This window comes from Mobula hypostoma, chromosome 2 (assembly GCF_963921235.1).
Source record: "Mobula hypostoma chromosome 2, sMobHyp1.1, whole genome shotgun sequence".
In the NCBI taxonomy this organism is placed as follows: Eukaryota; Metazoa; Chordata; class Chondrichthyes; order Myliobatiformes; family Myliobatidae; genus Mobula; species Mobula hypostoma.
The window spans coordinates 97,200,756-97,215,742 of NC_086098.1; the positions used below are offsets into that span (position 1 = coordinate 97,200,756).

The 14,987-nt window shown below is 40.8% G+C and overlaps 1 protein-coding gene across 2 annotated transcripts in view; it reads right to left on the reverse strand.

Annotated features, from left to right (window-relative positions):
* The window catches only part of LOC134342316 (regulating synaptic membrane exocytosis protein 1-like), a 622,982-nt gene that overhangs the window by 164,768 nt on the left and 443,227 nt on the right, over positions 1 to 14,987 (reverse strand). Inside the window, exon 21 of one of the 2 annotated variants that reach the window (XM_063040291.1) lies at positions 10,050 to 10,127. The exons of the other annotated variant lie outside the window; for it this stretch is intronic. Coding sequence (XP_062896361.1) covers positions 10,050 to 10,127 — 78 coding nt within the window. The remainder of the gene's footprint in view (positions 1 to 10,049; positions 10,128 to 14,987) is intronic. 2 annotated transcript variants of the gene reach the window in all.

Here is a 14,987-nt window from a genome sequence, read left to right on the forward strand (position 1 = left end):
CTGCAGGGTGGGATCAAAGTTTTTCACAATATTGTTGTAGTCAGCTCAGTACCATCATGGTATTTTAGGAACACTGGTTGTTTCTATTAACATAGAACATTTCAATTTTTAAGAAATTAGCATTAGATTTAATGAGCACATTATACCAGAATGCATAAAAATATATCACTTTCCCTGCATTTACTCAATTGTGAAAAATATTCCTTAGCCATCTTCAGCATGACAAGAATGAGCTAATTACTGCCACCTTCAACAAACGCGATTATAAATCTATTAAAATTTAAATTATACAGTTTTTCCAAAAGGGATAACTAGTTATTCTTTCAACATTTTATGTGCAGTTCAGTGGTATCATTTGGAACAGTAATTAAAGAGATATGATCTGGAACTTATTGGTATGTGTTTCTTGGTCTTGGCCATAATAGCAGTGCCAAAGGTTCACTTTCAGGCTTGAAGTGTGTTGGTCCCTCATCCTGCTTTCTTTTGCTGAAGTACCTTACTGGGCAAGATAATTTAGGAATGCATATTTGTGCAGATTGCTGGACTATTTACTCATGAAAGACATCATAAGGAGGCTAACTGCTTTGCGTATGTTTAAACTTACTACTACTTGTTCTCAGATAATAATTAGGAGCATAGGGCTTGGCTGAGTACATCTCTTTCTCTCTTTCCAGTTCAGAGTAATGCTGCCCTACTAGTAATCCAGCAATTTCAACCCAGGTTAGGGAATTAGGAATTATCGATGTTGTCTTAGTCTCTACATCGCCACACTACATCAGTCAGAAATAAAAATGATCCAGCCATTTAGCAGCTTTTCTAAACTATCATTTAATAATGGGATCAGCAGCAATTAAGATGAGAGTTACTTTAATGCGAATGATAAAATTAGAATAATGGTCATCACAAATGTACTTGAAAATAAGAAAAGGACAAGTTAATTTTTGGGTATTGCGCTGCCAAAATCTCAAAGATTTAAACTGACAGTAAATTAGAATATAAAATTAAGTGAATGCCACCAGTTTGTTGTTAGATGATTTTGAAGGTATTCATTACTTAGTTTCCACAATAGTGTATCTGCAATCCACAGTCCCTCAATGACATCTTGTGCACTATTTTCAGTTTTTGCTATCTAGTTTTGTGTAATGGACTCAAAATCCTGACAAATCCTGTGAGTAGCTCAGGTAGGATTGGGGACCTTAATAAATTCCAAAGAGTTTTCAATCCTCTGGTTGTTTTTGTATCCAATGCTCACACTTGCTACAGGTTTCATATACTTTACAATTTTATGCTTGTCAATCAAGTATTGTACTCTACTGACAGCAGTAAGTATACAGTCCAATGGATTTCATCCTTGTGGGATATCCTAACTAAACAAGAAACATCTGGATGTGTGCTGTGAGCACTCAGTGTTTTCCTGGAGAAGGATACCATAATCGGCAGCTAACAAAAGTTGTAATGAATGGTATCAAACTAAAATGCAGAAAATTTTGTAAGATCAGTGATAGCAGAGGGTTGATAAACCTTTAGAAACAAGCGAAAGATGACCAAAAATAATTATGAAGAGGCAGAAGATCGAGTATGAAGGTAAGCTGGCAAATAATGTAAATAAAACAGTATACTGTAAGGGAAGAGAGCATCTAAAGTAAACACAAGTCACTTAGAAGATGAGACTGAAGGTTACAAATGGAAAAGTGAGAAATGGCAAAATGATTATTTTGGATTGGACTTCATGGTAGAAAGACACTAAAATCATCTCAAGAGTAACAGATAATCCAGTGGCTATATAGAAGGGTGGGGGGGGGGGTGGAACGATCAACCCTCTATCAGTTGAGAAAATGTTGTGGTCAAACTAATGGATGTGAAGGGCAACAACTCTAATGGAGGTGATGGCCTACATCCTATGCTCTTCAAGGAAGTGGCAGCATGGATAATGGATGTTGTCATTGTGAACAACTAAAAAATATTGTGACATTGTTCTGTTAATGCAACAAGAAATGAGGGAGAGAGAAAGGTAACAATTGGGGAAACACTGGAATCCATTTCAATGAAGTAATAGCAGGTTGATGAGAAAAGTCAAAGTACAGTTTTAAACAACATTTGGTACCACAAGTTCAGCTGCAGGTTCACAGTTCTCGTGACCCAAATTCACTCCTGACCTTCAGTCCTGTCTGTGAGTGAAATTTGCACATTCTCCCTGTGGCTGCATGGATTTTCTGTAGATGCTCTGGTTTTCTCCCATATTCCAAAGGGAATAAAATAGGGTTAGTGTAAAATTTGTGTTGGATGGTTGCAACAGCCTTAAGTGGTCTGAAGGGCCTGTTTCTGTATTGCATGATTCTACGACAAGCCAAAACAACATTGTTTATGAAAGATGAATGGCATTCTGGAAATCTGTTTAAGCTCTTGAAACATGTAACTAACAGAGTAGATCAGGCAAAAAAACAGTATTGTAATAAATGGGAAATTTCCAGATTGGCCTTCAGTAACTAGCTGGGTGTCTCAGAGATCAGTATTGCAATAATGACTTGGATGAAAAGATATACTATTTTACTGCTAAATTTGTTGATGATGCAGAGACAGGTGGATTAACAAGAAAGGAGGAGGACATAAAAGTCTGTAACGGGATATAGATAGGTTAAAGTAAGGGGGCATGAAGCTAACAGATGAAATATACTGTAACTGGGAAAATATGAAGTTATCTGCTCTGGAATGATAGAGACAGACTGCAAAATTTTGATGCAAAAGAGTCAGGATGGATTTGTTTAACATGCAGATAGAACAAGTATTTAGAAAGGCTCATGCAATGTCAGCCTTAATTTCAACGAGAATAGTGTATTAATATATGAAGGTTTGGAGACACCGTAATGGCACTGGAAACTCTACAGCTGGAATGCTGCATATAGGTTTAGTTTGTATGTTTAAGAAATGATATACATCCACGGGATGTGGTTCAGAAACACGGCTACTAGGTTGATTCCTGGGATGAAGGGAGTGACATTGGATGAGAAGTTGAACAAGCTGGCAGAGGCTCAATGGAGTTTAGAGAAATGATTGTATTGAAGGTGACATTGAAAATTTAAGATCCTGAGAGGATCGATTGGGTCACTGCCAAGAGGAATTCTCCCCGGTAGTGGTCTACAGCATCAATTATACCATCTGTTCTCAACCTCAGTGCCTCTGCTGATCACTCAGATTCTCTGTGCAAGCCAGCAAGGGTATCACCCAAACAAACCAGAGAGTAACCACTGCAAGATCTATGCTAGGATGCTGGGCTACCACACAGTCTTTTACCTGTGGCAAGCTGTCCACCAGTTCATCAGCAACTATGAAAATGGTCTATTTTTGAACATGGCTGACTACACCTGCTAGGTGATCAACCAGTTCAAAACAACCAATGCCATTTAATGGCCATGAGGTCTTATGTCTATATGCAGAAAATGCACTTTAGGTGCCCCATATCACAAAGATTGTTTTAGGGCTAGGGTCTTCAGAATGGCAGAGGCACACAGTGATATGCATGATATTGGTCAGCAATGCAGGAAGTCACCCCAAATGTTGGGTATGATGCATTCCACCATCAGCACAGCAGGTTCAGATACACAGACTGAGAGCAGTATCTTTCTTGGTAAGACAGCAAAGGATGCGCTGTAGGTAAAGCAAAGGGACCGGTGCACATTGCAAGGTTGCCCGATCATGTGGCAGCTGCACAAACATTGGACATAGGAGGTGGAGGGAATGAACGTTCAGGGTGGTGGAAGGTATGCCAATCAAGCTCTGTCTGAGATGCTGTTGAGCTTCTTGAGTATCGCTGGAGCCGCAAACTCCCAGGCAAACGGAAAGTTAGTCAATCATGTTCTTGCCTTATAGATGTTGGAAAGGCCTTGCTGTGTTCCCAAGCGAGTCACTTGCAATAGGATACCTAGCATCTGACCTGCTCTAATTACCACCAAAACAATATGTCTGGTCCAGTTGAGCTTCTGATGAATGGTGTCTCTCACGAAGTTGATAGTTGGTGTTGAGTCATACCACTGATTGTCAAGGATAGATGATTACACATTGTCATTGGAAGCAGCCATTGCTTGTCCATTCCTTGCCATTTGTCATCCTGAGCCTACGATGGACGTAGGCAGTCATCAATGGAATTAAACATCGTACAATCATCAGCAAACATCTCCACTACTGACCTTTTGATGGATCAAAGCCATTGATAAAGCAGCTGAAGACAGTTCAGTCTGCATCATTCCCCTAAGGAACTCCTGCCATCATGTCCCACAGCTGCAATGACTGACCTCCAAAAAACACATTGTGTGCAAGTGCTTAACCAGGGTCTGCAAGACCTTTTCTTACTGTTACACTTGGTTTTTCATGGTGGTGGCCTCTCTCTCCCTGGGCAAAGACACATTGCACAGGACAGTGCAAGAATCAGAATAAGAATTAGATTTATTATAACTGACATATGCCATGGTATAACATATTGCTGCCAAACAATATGTCACATATACTGTAAATTTAAAATAAGCAGTGCAAAGAGAGTGCAAAAGATAGTGTCCATTCAGAAAACTGATGGCAGAGGGGAAGAAGCTATTCCCAAAACGTTGCATGTTTGTCTTCTGGCCCCTCTATCTCCACTCTAATGGTAGAAATAAGAAGCAATGTCCTGGGTGATGCATGCTGCCTATTTGAGGTACTAGCTTTTACTTATGTTCTTGATGGTAGGGAGGTGTCACAAAAAACTGTGGTTCAATTGTTTAAGAAAAATAACAAGATGGCTTGAGTCACAAAAATAGATGGAGGTGCTTTCATTTACCTCAAAACAAGACAAAAAAAACTGGGGAAAAAATATATATATAGCCACCCTCAGACTAAATACAAAAGAAAACTAACCCAAAGCCTTGGTAACCTGAGGCTTATAACTGCTAAGCCCCTCCCCTTAGACCAACCAAAAGCTAGTTAACTCAATTATCCAATCAAAGATGGTATCCTCCACCATCAGCACACCTGTGCAGGTTGCTGCTGCCTCGATATGAGACAGCTCCATGCAGCAGCTCTGTTTCAGACCCAGTCACTATTACTGCTGGGGCTGAGTGTTTTACCGAGTGCGCCATGTGCCGTCCATATCAGTGATGGGCCTTCGTCACAGGAGGCTAGTGCCTATGATGTAGCTGGCTGAGTTTACAACCCTCCAAAGCTTTTTCCTATTCTGTGCAGTGGCCCCTCTATACCAGAAGGTGATGCAACTAGTTAGAAAGCTCTCCATGGTACATCCGTAGAAATTTACTACAGTGTTTGGTGACATACAAAATCTCCTAAAACTCCTAATGAAATATAGATGCTGGCTTGCCCTCTTTATAATTGCATCAATATGTTGGCCCCAGGATAGATCTTTAGAGATGTTGCCACCAAGGAACTTAAAACTGCTCACGCTTTTCATTGCCAATCCCTTGATGGGTGATGATGAAGACGATGATGACGTCGACTCAGATGTGAGAGGCCAGTGTTGGGCATTTTCATGCCTTACAAGGCATAGTTCGAAAGGCTGTGTGGGGCGCCATATGTAACATACTGTTTGTCAGCTGTGTGGGGCGCCTTGATGGGTACTGATGTGTATTCCATCAACTTTCCCCTTTTAAAGTCCACGATCAATTTTTTGGTCTTACTGATATTGAGTACAAAGTTATGGTACCACGCAACCAGCTAATCTATATCATTCCTGTAAACCTCCTCATCACCATCTGTGATTCTGCAGACAACACACGTGTCATCGGTGAATTTAAACATGGCATTTGTGCTGTGCTTAGCCACACAATCATAAGTGTAGAGAGGATAGAGCCCTAGGTTAAAAACTTTTTTGTCCTTTTATCATGTCTTTCCAACCCAAAGCAAGTTCCTCCATTTTTTTGACAGGTGCAACATTGGCATCCAACTAAATGCAGTTTAGAGAGCCCTGTGTGCTCTGATATGGCCTTCCCACTTTTGTTCCTGCCTCACCCATCTGTTCTTGCTCATTTGTGATATGCAAGTCACTGAACTATCCTTATTGAGACCAACAGAGTGTAAGCATCAGTGGTCTCTCCTGATGAACGCCCTATGTCAATGCATCATTCAGCATGACAAACTGTTGTTGTTTTTGATGTTCAGTTCCATTCACAACTCCTCATCAAATGGACCAATCTATACCTATAAGACAAGTCAACATTAAGCGTATTATCATTGTCCATACATTGCTTACTTCAGGTCCACCTGAGTGACAATAGTATTCAATGTGGCTGGATGGGATTGAATTCCATTTTAAAATAGGGGAAAGGTCCCACTTCTTCAGTTCCAAAGACCAAATGTCCATTATATCCGAGCTGATACCTCTGCAGACATTCTTGTGGAATGGCTGGAGGATTCTTTCCTGACAGAGAAGAAACATCATTGAGAGTAATAGATGTACTAAACGGGATAGATTAGATGGCGAATATCTACTGATGGTGATTATGCAAAGCATTGCATGAAAATGGAAGTTGAATGCCTGTACCAGCTGGATAGATACAGATATGAGGAAATGCAGACTGCGGTAGGCTCCCATGCTCACTTTTCTTGATTCTGATGCATCATTAAGCCACGTGGACAATGACTCCAGAAGTGGGGAACTTCTCACAGCTGTGACAATCCCCAAGCTAGCCTAATGGACACTCCTGACTGGCTTCTTATACCTGAGGATACTACGTACCCAGGGTAAAGAGTCACTATCCCTGGCAGAAGTCCTGGCAAACTTTACACCATTTTGTGAGTTTCAGATTTTGTGCACCTATTTCCAATACATTAAGTTTCATGTTCACAGTGCTCCTGTGAATGATGTAACTGGAAGACAGCCTTCTCAAACTCCCCAATGCCCCCAAACCTGAGCTATATTAAGACTGTGTTAAAAAGCCACTGACACATAATCAGTTGAAATTATTTAGTTTCTTGTTACCACTAGAGCCATCTATCATTCCCCACTATTCCTACCTGCTTGACGCTCAGTGGCTTGGAACATTAGGATTCATTTGAAAACCTCTGGGCAACCATAAAGCAAGCATTAGAAATTAAATCTATGTCATCTCTCTAAATTTCAGCCATTTGCATTTGGAACTCCCAAATTCCAGCACTGAGTTAATGGAGGCTCCAACCATGCTCTGCTGAATTCATTGCTCTGTAGCTGGGTCTGTGATTGTTTGTGGTGAGCTGGAACCATTTCCCAAATGGAGAGGAAGGTGTTTAGGTTCCAGGCAAATCTGTATGAAGAGTGCAATAAAATCATCCCCATGCTCTTTACTATTTTCTACAGGCTCTTTGATAGGCCGCTTGAATCACATCAGCTTTCTTCTGTAGTCTTGCCTACAGAATTCTTCATCTCTAAGTCCGCCAAAGCTGACCTGAGGCACATGCTCACCCTGTAGGAAACTGACATTAGTCACCAGGCAGGTTTGCAGAGCGCTTCTGCCACACCTCGTCACATGAAATACACTTCTAAACTCTCTATGACAAGAGATTGCACAACCTGACATATCACATCCAACAGAATAGCGGAATTAGTCCTTACTCTTAATAATTTCTCCTTTGGCTCCTCCCACTTCCTCCAAACTAAAGGTGTAGCCATGGGCACCCGTATGGGTCCTAGCTATGCCTGCCTTTTTGTTGGCTTTGTGGAACAATCTATGTTCCAAACCTATTCTGGTATCTGTTCCTGTGTTGTGTTGGCGCTGCTTCCTGCACGCATGCTGAGCTCGTTGACTTCATTAACTTTGCCTCCAACTTTCACCCTGTCCTCAAGTTTACCTGGTCCATTTCTGACACATCCCTCCCCTTTCTAGATCTTTCTGTCTCTATCTCTGGAGACAGCTTATCTACTGATGTCTACTATAGGCCTACTGACTCTCACAGCTATCTGGACTATTCCTCTTCTCGCCCTGTCTCTTGCAAATATACCATTCCTTTCTCGCAATTCCTCCGTCTCCGCCGCATCTGCTCTCAGGATGAGGCTTTTCATTCCAGGAAGAAAGAGATGTCCTCCTTTTTTAAAGAAAGGGGCTTCCCTTCCTCCACCATCAACTCTGCTCTCAAACGCATCTCCCCCATTTCACGCACATCTGCTCTCACTCCATCCTCCCGCCACCCCACTAGGAATAGGGTTCCCCTTGTCCTTACCTACTACCCCACCAGCCTCCAGGTCCAACATATTATTCTCCGTAACTTCCGCCACCTCCAACGGGATCCCACCACTAAGCACATCTTTCCCTCCCCCCCCCGCATTCCGCAGGGATCGTTCCCTACGCGACTCCCTTGTCCATTTATCCCTCCCCACCGATCTCCCTCCTGGCACTTATCCTTGTAAGTGGAACAAGTGCTACACATGCCCTTACACTTCCTCCCTCACTACCATTCAGGGCCCCAGACAGTCCTTTCAGGTGAGGCGACACTTCACCTGTGAGTCGGCTGGGGTGATATACTGCATCCGGTGCTCCCAATACGGCCTTCTATATATTGGCGAGACCCAACGCAGACTGGGAGATCATTTCACTAAACACCTACGCTCTGTCTGCCAGAGAAAGCAGGATCTCCCAGTGGCCACACATTTTAATTCCACGTCCCATTCTCATTCTGATATGTCTATCCACAGCCTCCTCTACTGTAAAGATGAAGCCACACTCAGGTTGGAGGAACAACACCTTATATTCTGTCTGGGTAGCCTCCAACCCGATGGCATGAACATTGACTTCTCAAACTTCCGCTAATGCCCCACCTCCCCCTCGTACCCCATCCGTTATTTATTTATATACACACATTCTTTTTCTCTCTCTCCTATTTCTCCCTCTGTCCCTCTCACTATACCCCTTGCCCATCCTCTGGGCTCCCCCCCTCCCCCTTTTCTTTCTCCCTAGCCTCCTGTCCTATGATCCTCTCATATCCTTTTTGCCAATCCACTGTCCAGCTCTTGGCTCCATCCCTCCCCCTCCTGTCTTCTCCTATCATTTCGGATATCCCCCTCCCCCTCCCACTTTCAAATCTCTTACTAGCTCTTCTTTCAGTTAGCCCTGATGAAGGGGCTCAGCCTGAAACGTTGACTGTACCTCTTCCTAGAGATGCTGCCTGGCCTGCTGCGTTCACCAGCAATTTTTATGTGTGTTGCTTGGAATTCAAGCATCTGCAGATTTCCTCGTGTTTGCGTATATAGATTATCTAACATTTTTTTCTGCACCGATCCTAAAATACCATAGTTCGCTGTAGTCACCAATCTTTCTTGACACCTTCACCTGATTTTGGCAGAGGAGGAGCACCTGGAACAACAGACATTCTTGGGTTGCCAACTCAACCATAGGGTTTCCGACATCAGCACTGTGAATTGGGGAAGGGCATCATGCCTGACTCTTACTGTGATCTAACTACACCTAGAGCAATGTCTTCAGCAATGCTCTGGGTAAATTGGAGCTGTGGCAACACAGCACTGGACCACCTTCGCTGCAGGGGACTGCTGCAATGAATAGAACCAAACAAGCAGTACCAAATGCCACAAACAGTTGAGGTTCATGTCTGAAACCCATGCTCCCAGGGAACCATACCAAACAGCCTTGTACCCTCACACCCACCCCCAACTGTACAGTGCTAGTTTAGTGTACATTTTCAGAAACAAAATAATTTAGTGTTCTATAGATTCAAACTTTTCCAAAAGAAACTTCTCTTTTTTCACATGTTGCACTGAATAACACATTGGTACTGTATAAGCTGTGGAAGTGATCTAGGTTCAACAATCAGCAGAAACATATGAAGGCGAAGGATGATTAAAATTGATACGAAGTTCTGATGGTGAAACCTATTCTTTGTAGTACCAGACTGGAGACTGGAACATGGAACAAGGATATAAACTGGAAGTCATTTACCACAGATCAAAAGCAGAAAATTAGAATTTGTCAACTATATTTGGTATTGAAAATCACTAATTGAACTAAAAACAGTTAGATGTTCCAAATGAGCCAGCATATTTTGCTATACATATAACTTCATGTACACTTCGAATTATTCAGTACCTGTCATCCTCTGGAGAGGCATGCTGGATGTGAATCCTGGGACTAGGAGGTCGTTTCCTATCTAGGGAATGAAACCACCTGTTCCACCATGAAACAGGAAGATACATAGACAAGTTAAACAGAGACTGGGAACCAGAAACTGCTAGCAAAGGCTTAGCGGTAGATGGCTGACTAGGAGTGTACCCCAGGTGTCTCAACATAAGTAACATGGAAACTAATTGAGATTTTATAATGATAATTTTGCCCATGAATGATGTGGAGCTGAAAATGGTGATGACAAATGATGGTGATGCTATCATTCAATCTTTATGCAACTGCTGGAATGTTTTGATCAAATTTACGTTAGTTTGAAGTAAAAAGGTCTGTCCAAAGTTGCATTAGACAGTGGGAATATGCAGGCAATCTGGTAATGTGCATCTTGTATAACTCTGTGTTAGACCTCACACTTATGATGTCCTTTTGTTTGATGCATCCTTTTTTAGAAATTTTGTTATGGTTTGTCCAGTGCTTGAAAATTATCCCCACCATGTGAAAAAATGTGGCTTTCTGTTGTACGCTACTTTATCATCCCCTTCTTGTGTAATAGATGGTGAAGTCACCTAATACACTTCTTCCATGACTGTGACTTTGAGGATTTCTGGAAACTGAAGGTAGATAATCTGAATCTTATTTCTTCAGTAAGTATGCCAAAATAGCTCTAGGCTGTAAGACGGAAGTATTAAAAGAGATCTCAGAGCAAAGGTTTTACACAGAATGTATTTGCTATGCACTGCCAGAGGCGATGGTGGGATCAGATTAGATCACTGCATTGGAAAAGAAAAGGCATTTGGACAGGGATTTGAATGGACAAGGCACAGACCTATTGTGGGCAAATGAGATTAGTATGGATGAGCAAAATGGTTGGCAAGGACATAATGGGCCCATTTCTGTGCTGTATGACTATGAGAAATGTGTGACCTTCCTTATTAATAATGACAATCTCATGATGGTGGATTTATCCAATGAAACATGAGCCCTGTGCATTACTTCTGATGAGTCTATCTGTTCAAATAGTGATATACAAGGCTTTTCCCATCTACTCTGAATATTATGTAGAAGCCTAGGGATTTAACTTTTTCAAATAATCTGCCATAACATTCTCAAGACCAACCCTGTGACCAAAAAAAGTCTGTGAACATGCTAATCAGCCATCAAATGATGATGAAAACTGTGATCACTAAACAGGAATGGAATGTTCCAGAGCTTGATGAAATCCCTCTGCAGTTTGGTTGATGACACTAATTCCAGATCAATGGTCTGGAAACTGACCCTGTGCTGACATATCCAATGCTACTTGATGTAGCGTAGATGATATGTAACAAATGTTCAAAATGAAAGCATGCTGAATGAACCACAGAATATTATTTAGAAAATAAAATCATCCAATTTTTTTTGGGCATTTTTCTCTCTTGATACCCTCCTAAATACTGGACCTCTAAATCTTGGGATTTACATGGAGGAGTTGGAATTTCAAAGAGGAGAAGTTACAGAATTGGACATATAAAAGGCAAATGTAAAACGGATATACCTTACTTCTCAAAAGGTAGCACACGATACCCTTCTGCATGTTGAGCTTTCCAGCTCCTTTCTTGGTCTGGGTTTTGGTGAATTTATCATTCTGCTCACTGAGAACACAAGGATTCAGGACCATTGCTTCATTGCAAGCTCCTTGGGTTTAATAGTTGGCATGGCCCCAAGGGCCTACTTCTGTGATGTATGAATCTCTGACTTTGAAGTGAGCCCAAATAATCCACAATGTGTGGTATTGTTATTGAAGATTAACCCATCTCCACCTAATAATCACACATGCATAATGCTGCACACATGCAACACGTGCATGTGTAGTCATACACACCGTATCACAACCACAAAGTATACACACACACACCCACACAGCAGGTTTAGCCAAAGCATGCAAATAGATGCCTTGCTGATTTCCCTTTTCTTGATAAGGAATCCTAAAGCCTATTACAGACTCCATATAGATCTATCCTACTGGTTTGGAGGATGTTTTTAACCAGCTTGGCACTGAGAAGAGGAAGTTACCTTTTTTAGATGTATGTAGACGTTTTGGAATCTTGATTCCAATTAAGTATTACAGTTAGAGCTCTGGTATTTCACAATGAATTACAAATACTTTAAATTATTTTTGTTCTGTCACATGATTAATATGAAAGTTAATAGTGTTCACAGCATTATGTTGAATTGGTCAGCTGGCGCTCTGTGTGATGCATAATAAGGTCCACATCAGCCTGCTATGCCTGTTAAGGATGACTCCAGTTTTCATCATTTCAATGAAGGCATGTGGCTTCTCTCAACACAAGCTAAGTGAAAAAATTTGGGGAGTATGAAATAAGTCATAGCTGCCATCTAAATGCTTACTTTGTGAAAGTTAAATTTTCCCTTTTCTAAGTTTGTGTGGTACACTTATTCCAAATATATTTCTGTAATATCTTCAAATGTGTTAAGATGGCATGAAGGTTCTCTTTTGTCATTGAATCACATAGGTGTGATTTTCACTGCTTGGGTCTGAGGGGAATGCACTATGAGTGCAAGTTTATTCGGGAAAAAAGTAAAGAATGAAATATTTCAGGAAGCACAATTCAACTGGTAACCTTTTTGAGAAGTCAGGCCTGGATTAGTCAAACTCGGCCAGGCTAGTATCAAAACCTACCAAGGAAAACCATTAAATCACTAGGAAAACGTACAAGGATAAGAAGGGATTTTACTAGCTTGACTTTATTTGACATCCAGTTATTTTTTAGTAGATGCAGTACCATATTGTGTCTAAACACATCACCATCCTACAAAACCCTGTCTATCTGGGGCATTGTTCCAGTTGGCTGTTTACCGCTGAGCAATACAAGAAAACATCAAAGTACCTCCAGTCAATCTTGCAAAGCTTGGAAAATCTGGCAAAGCAGCCGAAAGTGAGGAAAAGTGAAGAAAGCTGCCACAATGCCTGTACCTTGTGCAGTGCTCAGAAAGAGCTGGTTGGCTTCCATGCATTTCGCCTGTCCAAATTAAAGCCAAACACTGCCTATGCACATCTTGTCAATACTCTTAGTTTTTAAGTTGCTCTGTTCAAGGATGAAGCACAGCCTAAGGAGAATAAAAACTCTAAATAACATGAAGGAGAAAGGCCCTTAATATGTTGACAGGTTCTAAACAATGCATTCAAGCAAAATATACCTTTGTCTTTGATATATTTTGTTTTTCCCCTTTGTTTTATATGCACAACATATTTTGTTTGTCTTCAGCTCTTAAGCATTAGGATTTGTCCTCAAGGTGCAGAACACAAATACAAAATACATGTTTATACTGTTATATGTAAATATAGAAAATTAATCCTGTCCAATGATTTTTAAAATTATATACAGTATACTATTAAATTTCAAACAGTTTAAATCAATTTCTTAATTAAATCTGCTGCATGAAAACAACAGTAAAAAGCTAACATGTAGTTAATGGCCTTTGAAGGATATTGAGGGAAAAAGAGTAACTACTTTGAGCTTTGGTGACATACAAACATCCTATTTGCATCAGGAAGGAAAAACCAGAGATTCCAACTTTCAATTACATTTTGTGACTGGTGACCTCTGTATTCCAATTCCAGCCACTTAAAGCATTTGATCATGGCAGCAAAGCTACTGTGTATACTCATCAGGCTAGAGTGAGTACCAACATTCTTGAGATTTTAAATGAAACTGGAAGTCGATCCACTGGGTTATGCCCAAATTTGAGACTTAATTGCCAAGGGAAGAGAGATTAAGTTGGTGTGATTGCCAAAATGGGTGTTCAGGGCTGGGAAATATTTTGCTACTCAGGCACTCAATATCACAACTAAACTTAGATTTAGGGCAAACAGCTGAAAGCTAAACTCAAAGCAACAGTGAAATTTCTTTCCACTTGAAGTACTTTGTTACAATCAAAGAGGGAACTGCAAGTTAAACATATACTCCTCAGTTCCAAGAAAGATATAACTCAAAATATTCATTCCTTAACTATCCCCTCTACTCGCCACAGGTGACCCAGTGGAACAAATCTACTTTTGTGCTGCCTCTAAAGCCATGAGGTTTGGGGATACTGAGCAAGAGTATGCACAAGGTGCTTGTAATCCTGATAACATTTGTGTTTCAAAACAAGTGTATTGTTTCTTTGGCAATGATTGAGATGTTTAACTACTGAAGATATTCACAAAACTACAGTTTATGCATCAACCAGTATACACCTGCAGTGCTTTAATTATTCCTAATAGTGATTATTTTTAATTTAATGCTTAGGGTGCATTTTAACTACATCCACACAGTTTAGGGGTGCAAAGCCTCCTCGATTGAACTAGAAGCTCTAGGAATTGAAAATTAGTCTCCTGAAAAAACGCTTCAAATTTTGTTGTGAAGCTACTAGAGTTGGGAATATTGTTGAAGGAGAATTTGAATTCAAGACTCAAGAGTGCTTCATGTCATTTCCAGTACACAAATGTAAAGATGGCATTGAAAGCACTAAAATTGTGCTTTGGGAGCACATAGAGCCCAGCATCCTGGCCCAAGCTACAGACACCTCCTCCCCATCAATGGAAGAATCTGTTGTGCAGAATTTGCCTCATCAGTTACTTCAGAGCCTGAATGGAAACTATTCATCTTCAAATCCAAGGGACTACAGAAAAGAGATGAGAATAAAGATTTAACTGACAGTCAAGGATTTTACCATGGGGTAAGGAAGAATTTGTTTGCTTTCCAATTGGCATGTGGAACTGACTATAGGTACAATAAGAACAATAGTTGGAGCTTGAGTGGGTTAGTTGAAAAGGGAAAACGCAAAATACCCTTGGAGTGAATGAACCCTCCTATTTATATCCAATTAAAGGTAGTAATCCCACTATCCATTGGTAAATGTCCA